Below are 10,699 nucleotides of genomic sequence, written 5' to 3'. Positions count from 1 at the left end.
CACCCTCCCAGTCCACGCACTCATGAGACTGTGCATCCCCGAACCCGAACCCCCACCTCCCCTTATCCCAGAAGCAGAAGCAACAGCCCACCCTCCGACCCTCAACCACAGCGCCGCGCCCATCAGCCCCGCAAAAACAGCCGCCGCAAACGCAGCACTCCCCTCCACACTCTTGCCGCCTCCCCACAGCCACTTGCGGTGACCCCATCGACGACCGACTAGCGAGGCGGCGGCGTCGCCGAGCCCGACGCACACCACGCCCGACACCATGCCCACCTCGCGGGCGGGGACCTCCCACCCGGCATTTGCAGTGCCAGTCGCAGTGGCGGTATCAATGGGGGGTATCGCCGCCACGCGGGGCAGGGAGGCGAGGCTCAGCCACACGGGGATGGCACAGCCGATGAGGAGGAAGATGTGGCTGATGACGACGGGCCCGCGGAGGTCGCGGCCGTCGACGTAGGGGGTGAGGAAGCGGGCGATGGGGCGGGAGAGCGGGGGCAGCTGGCTGGCGCGCAGGAGGTCGAGGAGGAGGAAGACGGCGAGGACGAGGGCGAGGGCGAGGGCGGCGTAGCAGGGGTCGATGTAGAGCGTGGGCAGGAACATGGCGACCATCATGAAGTGGAAGACTTTGCGGCGCGTGTCGACTTCGTAGATGGGCGAGAGGCGGAAGACGATGGCCAGGCCGGTGAGGATGGTGAGGAGGAAGTAGCCGGATAGGAAGAGGCGCGTGTTTGCGGCGCCGAGGGAGCTGAGGCGGGTGTGTTGGACCCAGCCGTCGCTTGGGGTGCAGTTGGTTGGTGGGGGGTCGGTGCTGGTGCTGGAGAGAAGAGCGGGGAGGGGGATCCAGCGCTCGAGGTTGGCTTTGACGATTTGGAAGCGGAATTGCGGGATATCGCCGAAGAGGTAGCCTAGAGCCCAGCCGACTGGTTCGTGGCCTGAGAGGGCGTAGTACTGGACGTAGGGGCGGATGCCGACGAAGATGACGAGGAGGATGCAGAGGTAGACATACCCGGCATAGAGCCACTTGCGGACGGTGGCTTGTGTTTGGGTGAGGGAGAAAAGGGCGCGGACTCGGGTTGAGACGGCGCGCTTCCGGCGGCCTGAGGGAGTGGTTGTCACTGTGGGACGGCCAGGCGACTTTGCCGTGGTAGGTAGGGTGTGTCGCCGGGTTGGGCTTTGTTGTAATAACTCCACCGAGTCCGACTGGACCTTGGTTAGACCCGAAGGCGTAGCCGGCATGAGCTCGGCATCGCTAACGGTGTCTGCCTGTCTGGCCTTCTTGGGCAGCGAGGAGGGTAAGCCGTCGAGATATTCATCCATTGAATGCTCTGTGTCGGATACAGCGCTGCCGTTACTCGCTCTCGAGCCAGAACGGCGCCGCCCGAAAGGCAAGAGTTGGCGTAGCAATTGATAACCAGACTCACTCCTCGTCGAAGGGTACGCCCGTCTAAAGCGCCATTTCGGTACGCGAGCGAGCAAGATTCCCCACTGGATCACCTGGCTGCAAAACACTGCGAGGCCCAAGCCGCCTCCCCAGAGCACTGCTTTTAGAATGACAGCTTGGGGTGAGCTGGCCAACAAAAGAAGGCCAATAAGAGCAACCGAAAGAAGTTGAAGCTCAGAAATCAAAAGACTAGTTGTTGTAAGCTGGTGTAAAGCAATGCATAGTGTTTGATGTAACGGGTAGAGCAAGACCAGGACTTCCCGCGAGATGTCGCCCTCATGAAACGCCTGGGCCGTAGGAATAAGAACATATAGCGTAAAAGGGATACACGACAACAGCCAATGCGTACAGCTGATAGTTTCCCAGTACCGTGCGCCCGGGATCAGCGGTCTTGGTAGGGCGCAAATGCTGAGGACGAGGCTCGGTAGAATGGCGCCCTTGACGTTCTCGGCGATGAGGAGGGACACGAGGACGGGCACTACCGGGGGATAAAGAACCGGCGCAGGATCAAAGGAGGCGGGAATGCGGATCGGTATGAGCCTCTGAGGCTTCCCCTGACGATAAGCCCAGCTCACCAACCTCAAGGGGTAAGCCACAGTCAGGCCGCAGAACAAACCGCCGACGGCTAAAAATTCTACAATTCTTAATCAGCTTGGTTTGCATACTATGAGCAGCAAGGGAGTTACCTTTCTGGTATAAGTGAATGAAAGATCGGGCCTCGGAGTTCGAAGCAACCATCCCTCCCTGCCATATCAGAAGCAGCACCTCGGTCGCCCTCCGAATTAGCTCCTTGCGGCGGCGAAGCCTCTCGGCTACGGCCCTCTTCTCACGCTCATGCCCACTATGGCCAGAGCCCGAATGTGTCTTCCGACCCTCCTCTTCCCATACTGAAGGCGAGAGCAACGGTGTGGAGGTTCCCGAGAGTGGTTCATTCCTGCCCCTCAATCCTTTGTGTGCTCGGGCCTTCGGGGCCGGGAGTCCCTTAAGGAAATGCTCATCGTCGGCCTCGGTGCCACTCTCGCTGGTGAGCGGCGAGTCTCTTGTAAAGACGGGAAAGGGGCGGGGAGGAGCTGCGTCCGAGTCTTCGGCGATGCTGTGGCCGTCACCGATAGTGATTCGCGGCTTCGTGATGCGGTCTGAAGGTTCGAGGAGCTCGGTATTCAACTTGTGATAGGGATGCGGCGAGCGGGATAGTAGTCTAAGATTATCATGGTCTTCGTCGGAGCTACCGGGGCCGGTCGGGGCTTTCGGGGCTGAGGGCGGTTGGAGATGCTCAGGCATGGCCAGTCGAGAAGTTGAAGACGGTGTCGATGTGGCGCAACATGGGACCAAATGGGCCCTGCAGAAGTGGGAAAATCACCGATTGAAGATCACCAAATGCACAATTCGAAGGTCGCGCCGCGGAATCCCGCATGTTGGGTGCTGCGCGTGCTAAAAGTGGACTCGCGCGGCCAGTGTCATTCCAAAGTCAGTCGTGGATCACATGAAAGTCTGCGCAGCTTCCATCGTCATGGGTCGAAGCTCCAGAGTGGCTCGCTGGCCTTGTCAGGGCTGGGCGCGATAAGGGGCCCACAACGGGCCAAGAAGCCATCGGGGTTCGGCAGCCCGTTCCTGTTTCCGATCCCGTTGATACGCCACAACCATGTGGCTTCTTATGCATTTTAGCCAAGCCGAAGCTGCCCCATAGCGGAATGTTTATGCTGCCATGCACACTTTCACCCGCACCATCAGTGCTTTTTGATTGTGGGTGCTGTATCCATCTTTATGACAGGGTGGATTGACTGGCCGAGGCTTTTCAGCGCGAGCGGACAGCCCGGTCTCACCTTGAGACCACCCAAACTCCACAGCTCATTTGGTTGCTGAATTTGGCTGTCGATGGCAACAACAAACCCCAAAAACTCCCGCAGACAACGGCGTTGCTTTGGCGCCGATCGGATGACTGAGGCTCAAACGAATCGTGCACGAGCCATGTCCGCCATGATGGACTGTTGTCGATCTCCTGGTCTGAGGTGATCTGGGTGGTTCAACGCCCTCACCACCGTTCCAAAAAATCTCGTGTTAGCGCCAAGCCACGAATCCTGGTCTGGGCCTCGACCGGCAACGGGACATCCGGCACGAAAGTTTGTTCGCGAGTTCCAACATCAATGACGTCGGCAATACGAGGAGCATCCACCAAATGCAATATCAGCAATTTTAAGAATATGGGAGTTACCGTTAGTGAACCAACACAGTAATCATGACGGCAGGCCACACGGTTAAAAAGCGCTTCAACAAAATGGAGGTTGGCAGTGGTTGGGGTACCACTCGTGTCATGTCAGTCTGGTCTGGTCTGGAATGCTGCAGGCTGTTTCATCAATCGAGCCTTCTCTGCGAGAGAGGTGGCGCTTGGGCACCCACCATGCTCAGCTCGCGCTGCTTGTGTCGATTTGGTGGAGCCCACTCCCAGAATCTGCCCCCCACACAACCACCAGCCGCCAATGGTAAAACATGGAAAAGGCGATGGCTGGCGGCTGTGCAGGTCAATGCGAACCGGGCTCCAATGACCGCGATCGCTTCATCCAGGTGCTCGATGGCTTCAAACACGAAGCGAAGAGGCGTCTCGTCTCGTTGGAGAGTATTTCAGTCCTAGGCTGATCTCCGATGCATGCAGAGGCGAAAAGTGAACACGCGTCTGTGTGGACGGTTGTGCTACCAACGCACCAACACACCAACATGCCAAAAGCTTGCCCAGTGTTCGATGAGCATCGCCGTCGACAGGCTTGGCACCGGGAGTGTTTTCTGAGACCCCTGTACTTGCAGCGTCATCCCAGCTGAGCCGATCTGCAATGCCCCTCCCCTAACCAGGATATCAGCGCCTCAATGGATCTCCGGTCACCGTACGCGGTAATCATGACCTTTACATATATTCCGGCGGCGCCCCAAAGGCGACGCCGAACCCTCACTCGGCCAACCATCCAAAACACCAAGACGAAGGACCGTGCAGTTGGCTCTTCCTGTGGGGTTAAAGGGTACGAATAACAACGTGGCGGGCGACAAGACCGTAACAGGAAACGAGCTGGTACAAGGTAAGATTCATCATCAGGTTTCTTGCATTTCTTGTGCCCACTTTGTGCTTTGCAGTCTCCCGGCAGTGAGACAAAGAGAACCGCGCAATACAACGCAGCCAGGGTTTCAAAGTGGTTCATGGTCCGGGCCCGGCTCATCGACTCGTTCTCCAATCTTGTTTTCTTGACTAAAGGTGGCCCAACCATTGCAACTCCAAACCGCTAACCTAAGGAGCCAGGCACAACTTGACCACTCAACGAACGCAGCGCCTGCAGCTCGTCATTATCGACTGCATACCCAAGGCGCAAACCTTCCGGTGGACCAACTTCAGCACGTTATCCGCCTGTTCCTTTCCTGGCCCGGATCCTCCGTCATGGGCTTCAACTTGCTTAAAGACGGCAAATCGCCATCCTCCGAAACCCTTCTTCCCGTCGACGCCCGGGAGAAGACTGCTGCCGGGATTCAGCCAACAACAATCGACCACCAGCAACACCCAGATTCCACCAGAAAGATGACAAACGCTCGCCGGACCACCATGATCATGCTGGTGTGCATGCTGGCGTTCCTGGGAGTTGCCTCGACACGGATGCCCTGCCACGGGAGAGCAACCAACCACAAGGCATTGGAGGCTGTCCGCCGGAGTGATGCGCCTCTTGGGGGTTCCATCTTGCAACTCGTAAAGCGCGATGACAACTCGACCTCTGAGGGGCCCAGCTCAACCCCGCCGGACTCGGAGACCGGGACAGAGACGGAGACGGAAACTGAAACGGAGGCGCCGACTTCCGATTCTTCGACCGAGACCCCCCCGCCTTCGACGACCAACGTCCCTCCCACCAGCACCCCTACGAGTGTCAGGCCTTCGAGCAGTAGCAGCGCGCCGCCTCCCACCTCGAATACCCCGAGCTCGACCCCGACTCCCACTCCTTCCTCTTCACTACCTGGTACGTCTACGAGCACAAGTGACTCTACTTCTTCTCGGATTACTTCTTCTGAACGGGAGTCGTCGTCGTCGTCGTCCTCCTCCTCTGCCCCTCAGGCCCGGCCGTCCTCCTCAATCCCCGGAGGTACGTGAGCCTCGTTCTGGTTTTCCTTTCCTTTTTCAACTCCGTGCTATTTGATTACTGCCCTAGTTCAGCCCTTCGAGTTTCAGATCCCCTACCAATTCACCATCGGGCCCGTAACTAACCATCAACAGAGACGACCTTGACAACTTCGACCAAGCCGCCTGCGTCGACGACTTCGCCACGGCCCACGTCTCGCCAGACTACCGAGACCATCACGTCGACATCGCCCAACGGAGCGGTTGTCATCGTGACCAGGACGAACTATGTGCCTGCCGGCGACGAGACGCCTGCGCCTACTTCGACGGGTTCGACGCCAAGCCTCCAGAACGCGGCCGTTGGCCACCGCAGCGGTACTTCCACCGTGGCCGGCATCGTCGGGTTCGCCATGCTGCTGTTGATGATTTAGGCCAGCAAATCGAACGACAAGCAGGTGACGGAAGCCGGAGGGCGGTGCCACTATCCGGCTTCAACAGGGAGAGCGTCCCATCCATCCATTCCTTCATTGTGCTTTATTTTGGAGACTTTCAGCACTGCATTGCGCGGGGTTTGGCCCTTGCTTTTTACACATTTGCGGCATTCATTACGGAGTCATTTCTCATCACACGCCACATAGCGTACGGCACATTGTACAATACATCAGCATCGGGACCGGGACGGACCAAAACGATACCACATTCATTTAATTCTCGGGGAGAAAACAAGGACAATTGGGATAGACCATCGGGCGGCAACTGGCCGGGGATATACACGCAAGGATACAGTACATAGACGGACGGGCCGCGTTGGCCGGGTTAATAAGACCGTAATAAAAGGGAATTCACAAGCACCCGAAAAGTCGCAACTGGTATGCTCTTTTTGTGACCGGTTTGAAATTATTTGGGTATCGAGTAAGCATATATACAACCGTTGTCTTGCGTCCCTGCGGCCTCGCACACGCATCCAACTTTCCGCGGCAACCGCAACAGCCGCTCCGCCGTCCGTAATCCATCCATATTGTGTCCTTTGTCCAGCGAGGCAACCACCCGTATAGTCCGAGATAGCAACCACGGTGAGACGGAACGACCAATATCGTCCCTAACCCGGCCCGATCTTGGGCATATCGTGATGTTCGCTCAGCCTCGCCAGGTGTGCATTCAGCTCCTCGACGCGTTGCTTGTGTGTCTTGAGCAGCTCGGGCCGGATCCGCCCGGACTCGGTAAGTTCTTTCAACTGCGACGCCAGCATTGTTAGCATCCATCTTCTCGCAGGAGCCCTCCCTTCTTTTTTTTCTTTTCAAGCAAAGGGCGGTGAACTTGGGAAACAACGTTGCACATACCCTCTTCCTCTTCGCCTCCGCAAACCTCCGCTCCGTCTCCGTCTTATTCTCCTCCTCCTCCTCCTCACCCTCTCCCTCCTCCCCATCCCCATCCCCCCCTTCCTTGTCCCTCCTCCCCTCCCCCTTCCCCTTCTCCCTCTCCAACTCATCCCCCTCCTCCCCCACCAAAACAAGCGCACCACTCCTCCCGCCATCACCCGCACCCACATCCCCCGTAGCCAAATTCTTCGCCAGGTCGGTGGTGCTGCTGCTGGTGCTGCTCTTGGCGCTCTTCTTCTTTTTCTTCTTGGTCACGCCCGCCGCGCCCTTGAGACGCAGCGGCCCGCGCGCGACGGGGGCGTATTCGTCGGCGGGCATGCTGCCACGCGATATGGGTTCGATGGTGTGTGTGTGTGTGTGTGTGGTTGGTTGTGGTTGGTTGTAGACGGTGGGTTGGGTCGTGATGGTGGTGGTGGTGGTTGCTGGGATGCTATGGGAGTGCGGTTTGGTTCCAGGTATGTATGTATGTAGGGGAAATGGGATGGGTAGGGGTTGTGCTTATCGATAGGCTTCAATGGGGGGGATGGGGTGAAAGCGGTGGCCCCACTTTTGGGCCGCACCGCGACTATAACTTTCCTGCGGGTGGAAAATTTCTTGAACTTTTCTTTTCCTTTCTTCTCCAGATCAAAAAGTATGACACGAAGTTGCCACGACCGCCACTAGTATCCCACGGTGCCAGGTTGCCTGACCTCAAATGAGGTCTACTTCGGAGATGGACCTCCTTGATAGGAAGTTTCTCACCCGTATCCATGTGGGTGTGAAATGCTGAAAGATTGGAGACATTTCTGCGCGCTGCAACGTGATTTGCGGCTGACCTGGCTGATGGCCGGACGACTTGAATGCTACTTGCATCAGTGTCAGTGTGTAGTTGGCATTGTTCCATAATCACTTGCTTAAAATCGTGTGTTTGCATATTGCTTGCTCAACCATGCCCACCTGCTACCCAGGCAGTTACGGCCCAACATGGGTGCGTTTTAAGGAACGGGTAATAACTGATTGCCAATATCAATCGCTCGCATAGTCGCGCAAGCGGAAAGTGGTGGCAAGCAAAGGAAGACGAAGTATGTGAAGGTCTTGCGCTGTGGCCTCCATGTATTGAGAATTTCTTGGATGTTTATGAATTGGGCTCGCGGTTCATCTATACCTGCGTTGGCTCCTCTATCCCCACGACCTTTTTGCTGCGGTGCTGGTCCCTGAGAAACTCTTCGATTTGCGCGTCGTTCTCGGGCCGGTTTGGAGGCCCTGGCACGTTCTTCTCTGGTGATGGCTCTCGACCTGGGTCCGGCTCCCGAGCCCCGAGTATCCTCCCCACGGTTGGCACGTATTGGGATACTAGTGGCGCATCGATTAGCAAAATATTCGAGTAAACCCAACCCGTGCATACACCTACCTTTCTCTATGACACCGGTGCTCTGTTGCTGCTGGGAAGGGCTTTTTTCTCGGTCCGCAGCTTCATCAAGCTTAGCCTTGTAGTCGGGGCGGCCGGGTTTCTTTGACCTCTCTTCCAAGACCGGCTGGGACATAGTGTTTGAGTAAGTACATACATGACATAAACCGGCTAGATCTAAAAGCGCGGTCTGTGTTTGAGGGTTGACGCTTTAATAAGTTCAGATTCCAGGGTATGTGCATGACGTCACCCAAGCCTGTAGTACCTGAAGGAAGGCACATATACCTCTTCCCAAGACTTCGTATTACTCCCTCTTAAGAGACGTCTTATTGTCTTCCAATGACAAGCCCATTCATCCCTTGACCGAATCACACTGCTCTTTAACCTCTCTGAATTTTGATCTCAGACATCAAGCTGTCATGTCCGTTTTCGACCTCGCAATGTTAGACCTAGGGCCCGACGGAGAGGGTCGGGTCCCGATTCGTCCTGAATTTGTCAGAGTTACCTAGATCGGGAATGTCTCTTACATCGCGAGGGACTTGACATGTGCTCGCGCGTTAAGAAATGCCGCTTCCCTTTCGCCCCTGCCCACGAACCGAAAGTTCAGTCATGAAAACGGGCCACTCGGGGATTTTCCAGGGAACGAACTTTATTTCGACGCCCCCGCCAAGACCCGCGCCCCTCCAAAACACCCCGCCATTCGGCCCAGTATAGAGCCTACAATTCCCCTACCAATTAACCTATCACTTTCCACTCCTTGCATCTTTTCTCGGGCCAGCTCTGTCGATCCTTTTACGAGAGAATCCATACCCTCCTCAAAACACACAACCCAACACATTCATTCACTCTCCCGCCAAGGAACCAACCGTCCGCCCACCATGACACAAACCGACGCCACCCCAACCCCAACCACCACCAAACACAAACCCATCCCCATCACCATCGTCACCGGCTTCCTCGGCGCCGGCAAAACCACCCTCATCCTCAACCTGGTCCCCCAACTCCGCGCCCTCAACCCCACCTACAAACTCGCCCTCCTCAAAAACGAATTCGGCGACCTGGCCATCGACACCCAGCTCGCCTCCTCCTCCGCCATCGCCGGCGTGACCGAGCTCCTCAACGGCTGCATCTGCTGCAACCTGGTCGGGCAGCTGGGGCCGGCCCTCGCCGAATTGCGCGCCACCGCCACCCCGGACCGCGTCATCATCGAGACGAGCGGCAGCGCTTTTCCGGCCACCCTCGCGCTGGAGGTGAATCGCCTGGCGAGGGAGACTGGTGGGGAGTATGTCCTGGATGGGGTGGTCAGCGTGATTGATGTGGAGAATTGGAGGGGGTATGAGGATACGAGCTATACGGCGCGGCTGCAGGCGAGGTATACGGATTTGGTGGTGTTTAATAAGTGGGAGGGGTGTGGGGAGAGGAGGTTTGATGAGGTGTTGGATCGGTTGGGGGATTTGGAGGTTGATGTTGCGTGGGTGAAGAGTGATAAGGGGTGGGTGGATGCGGGGGTGGTGTTTGGTGTGGATGGGGGGTTGGCGAGGGGGTTGGAGGATGAGAAGGAGCTGAGTGGTCAGGATGGGTGTAAGCATGAGGATGGGTGCGGGCATGACCATAAGAAGGACGAGCACCACCAGTCCGAGGTGGAGGTGCTGTCGGTGGAGTTGAAGGGTGCGCAAGGGGCGGCGGCCGATGCGGGTAAGCTGATGAGCTTCCTCAAGAGCACGCCGAAGGACGAGGTCTACCGAATCAAGGCCGTGTTGACGGTGGCGGGGGCGGTCAAGAACTCGGACGAGGATGTGTTGCTGCCGGCGTCATCACATTCGACGAGCAGGTACATTTTGAATTGGGCATTTGGGAGGTGGACCTTTACGCCTGTGGCGGAGGACGTCGCGGAGCATGCGTCGAGTAGCGAGGCCATCTTGAGGATGACGGTAATTTTGGCGAGATATGAGAGCACCAAGTGGAAGAAGAAGCTGGATGCTGGGGGGTTGCTAGAATTAGACGGCGCAGATAAGGGGATGTTGACGGTGACGAAGGTCAACTAGACGAGACTAGACTAGAGGCAGCATAGGTGGTGTTTGGGAGTTGGCATAATCCTGGATAGGGCAAGTATTCTACTCTGCTTATGATTCATGTAAATATTTGCGCTTTCACAGCAATAAATAATGTAACTTTCCAGTCGACCCTCGCCTGCTCTATGAAAAATGAAGATTCTCAAAGATACCAGAAGATATATAAAAAATAATCAATCAAACTTTTCTTCATAAGCATCACATAAACAGCAAATCCAAAACTATATTGTATCTCAGGTGTCTCACTCCAACACCAATTTACACAGACACAACGTTATCCATTCACCTTAACCAGAAGATATCAAATACCCAAATAAATAAAAATAAAAATTG

General features: G+C 56.4%; 6 protein-coding genes across 6 annotated transcripts in view; 2 read left to right on the top strand and 4 right to left on the bottom strand.

Moving 5' to 3' along the window:
• The window catches only part of CHGG_07232 (uncharacterized protein), a gene marked incomplete at both ends in the record, with an annotated part of 2,973 nt that extends 248 nt beyond the window's left edge, over nt 1-2,725 (bottom strand). The window contains 2 exons of the mRNA XM_001224887.1: nt 21-2,078; nt 2,131-2,725. Of these exons, the coding sequence (XP_001224888.1) occupies nt 21-2,078; nt 2,131-2,725 (2,653 nt within the window). The remainder of the gene's footprint in view (nt 1-20; nt 2,079-2,130) is intronic.
• A 2,137-nt stretch (nt 2,726-4,862) lies between these two features.
• On the top strand, nt 4,863-5,959 carry CHGG_07231 (uncharacterized protein; the record flags this gene model as incomplete). Its single annotated transcript, XM_001224886.1, has 2 exons — nt 4,863-5,430; nt 5,685-5,959. The coding sequence occupies 2 exons, from the start codon at nt 4,863-4,865 to the stop codon at nt 5,957-5,959; spliced, it is 843 nt and encodes a 280-aa protein (XP_001224887.1).
• A 668-nt stretch (nt 5,960-6,627) lies between these two features.
• On the bottom strand, nt 6,628-7,225 carry CHGG_07230 (uncharacterized protein; the record flags this gene model as incomplete). The annotated part of the gene is made up of 2 exons (XM_001224885.1): nt 6,628-6,762; nt 6,869-7,225. The coding sequence occupies 2 exons, from the start codon at nt 7,223-7,225 to the stop codon at nt 6,628-6,630; spliced, it is 492 nt and encodes a 163-aa protein (XP_001224886.1).
• An 820-nt stretch (nt 7,226-8,045) lies between these two features.
• CHGG_07229 (uncharacterized protein) lies at nt 8,046-8,430 on the bottom strand (the record flags this gene model as incomplete). The annotated part of the gene is made up of 2 exons (XM_001224884.1): nt 8,046-8,239; nt 8,298-8,430. The coding sequence occupies 2 exons, from the start codon at nt 8,428-8,430 to the stop codon at nt 8,046-8,048; spliced, it is 327 nt and encodes a 108-aa protein (XP_001224885.1).
• A 742-nt stretch (nt 8,431-9,172) lies between these two features.
• On the top strand, nt 9,173-10,339 carry CHGG_07228 (uncharacterized protein; the record flags this gene model as incomplete). Its single annotated transcript, XM_001224883.1, has 1 exon — nt 9,173-10,339. The coding sequence occupies one exon, from the start codon at nt 9,173-9,175 to the stop codon at nt 10,337-10,339; it is 1,167 nt and encodes a 388-aa protein (XP_001224884.1).
• Nucleotides 10,340-10,564: 225 nt separating this feature from the next.
• The window catches only part of CHGG_07227 (uncharacterized protein), a gene marked incomplete at both ends in the record, with an annotated part of 7,396 nt that continues 7,261 nt past the window's right edge, over nt 10,565-10,699 (bottom strand). The window contains one exon of the mRNA XM_001224882.1: nt 10,565-10,587. Coding sequence (XP_001224883.1) covers nt 10,565-10,587 — 23 coding nt within the window. The remainder of the gene's footprint in view (nt 10,588-10,699) is intronic.

This window comes from Chaetomium globosum, genomic scaffold, assembly GCF_000143365.1.
Source record: "Chaetomium globosum CBS 148.51 scaffold_5 genomic scaffold, whole genome shotgun sequence".
In the NCBI taxonomy this organism is placed as follows: Eukaryota; Fungi; Ascomycota; class Sordariomycetes; order Sordariales; family Chaetomiaceae; genus Chaetomium; species Chaetomium globosum.
The sequence above is the reverse complement of the archived record's forward strand: the minus strand, read 5'-3'. Positions and strand labels throughout refer to the sequence as shown.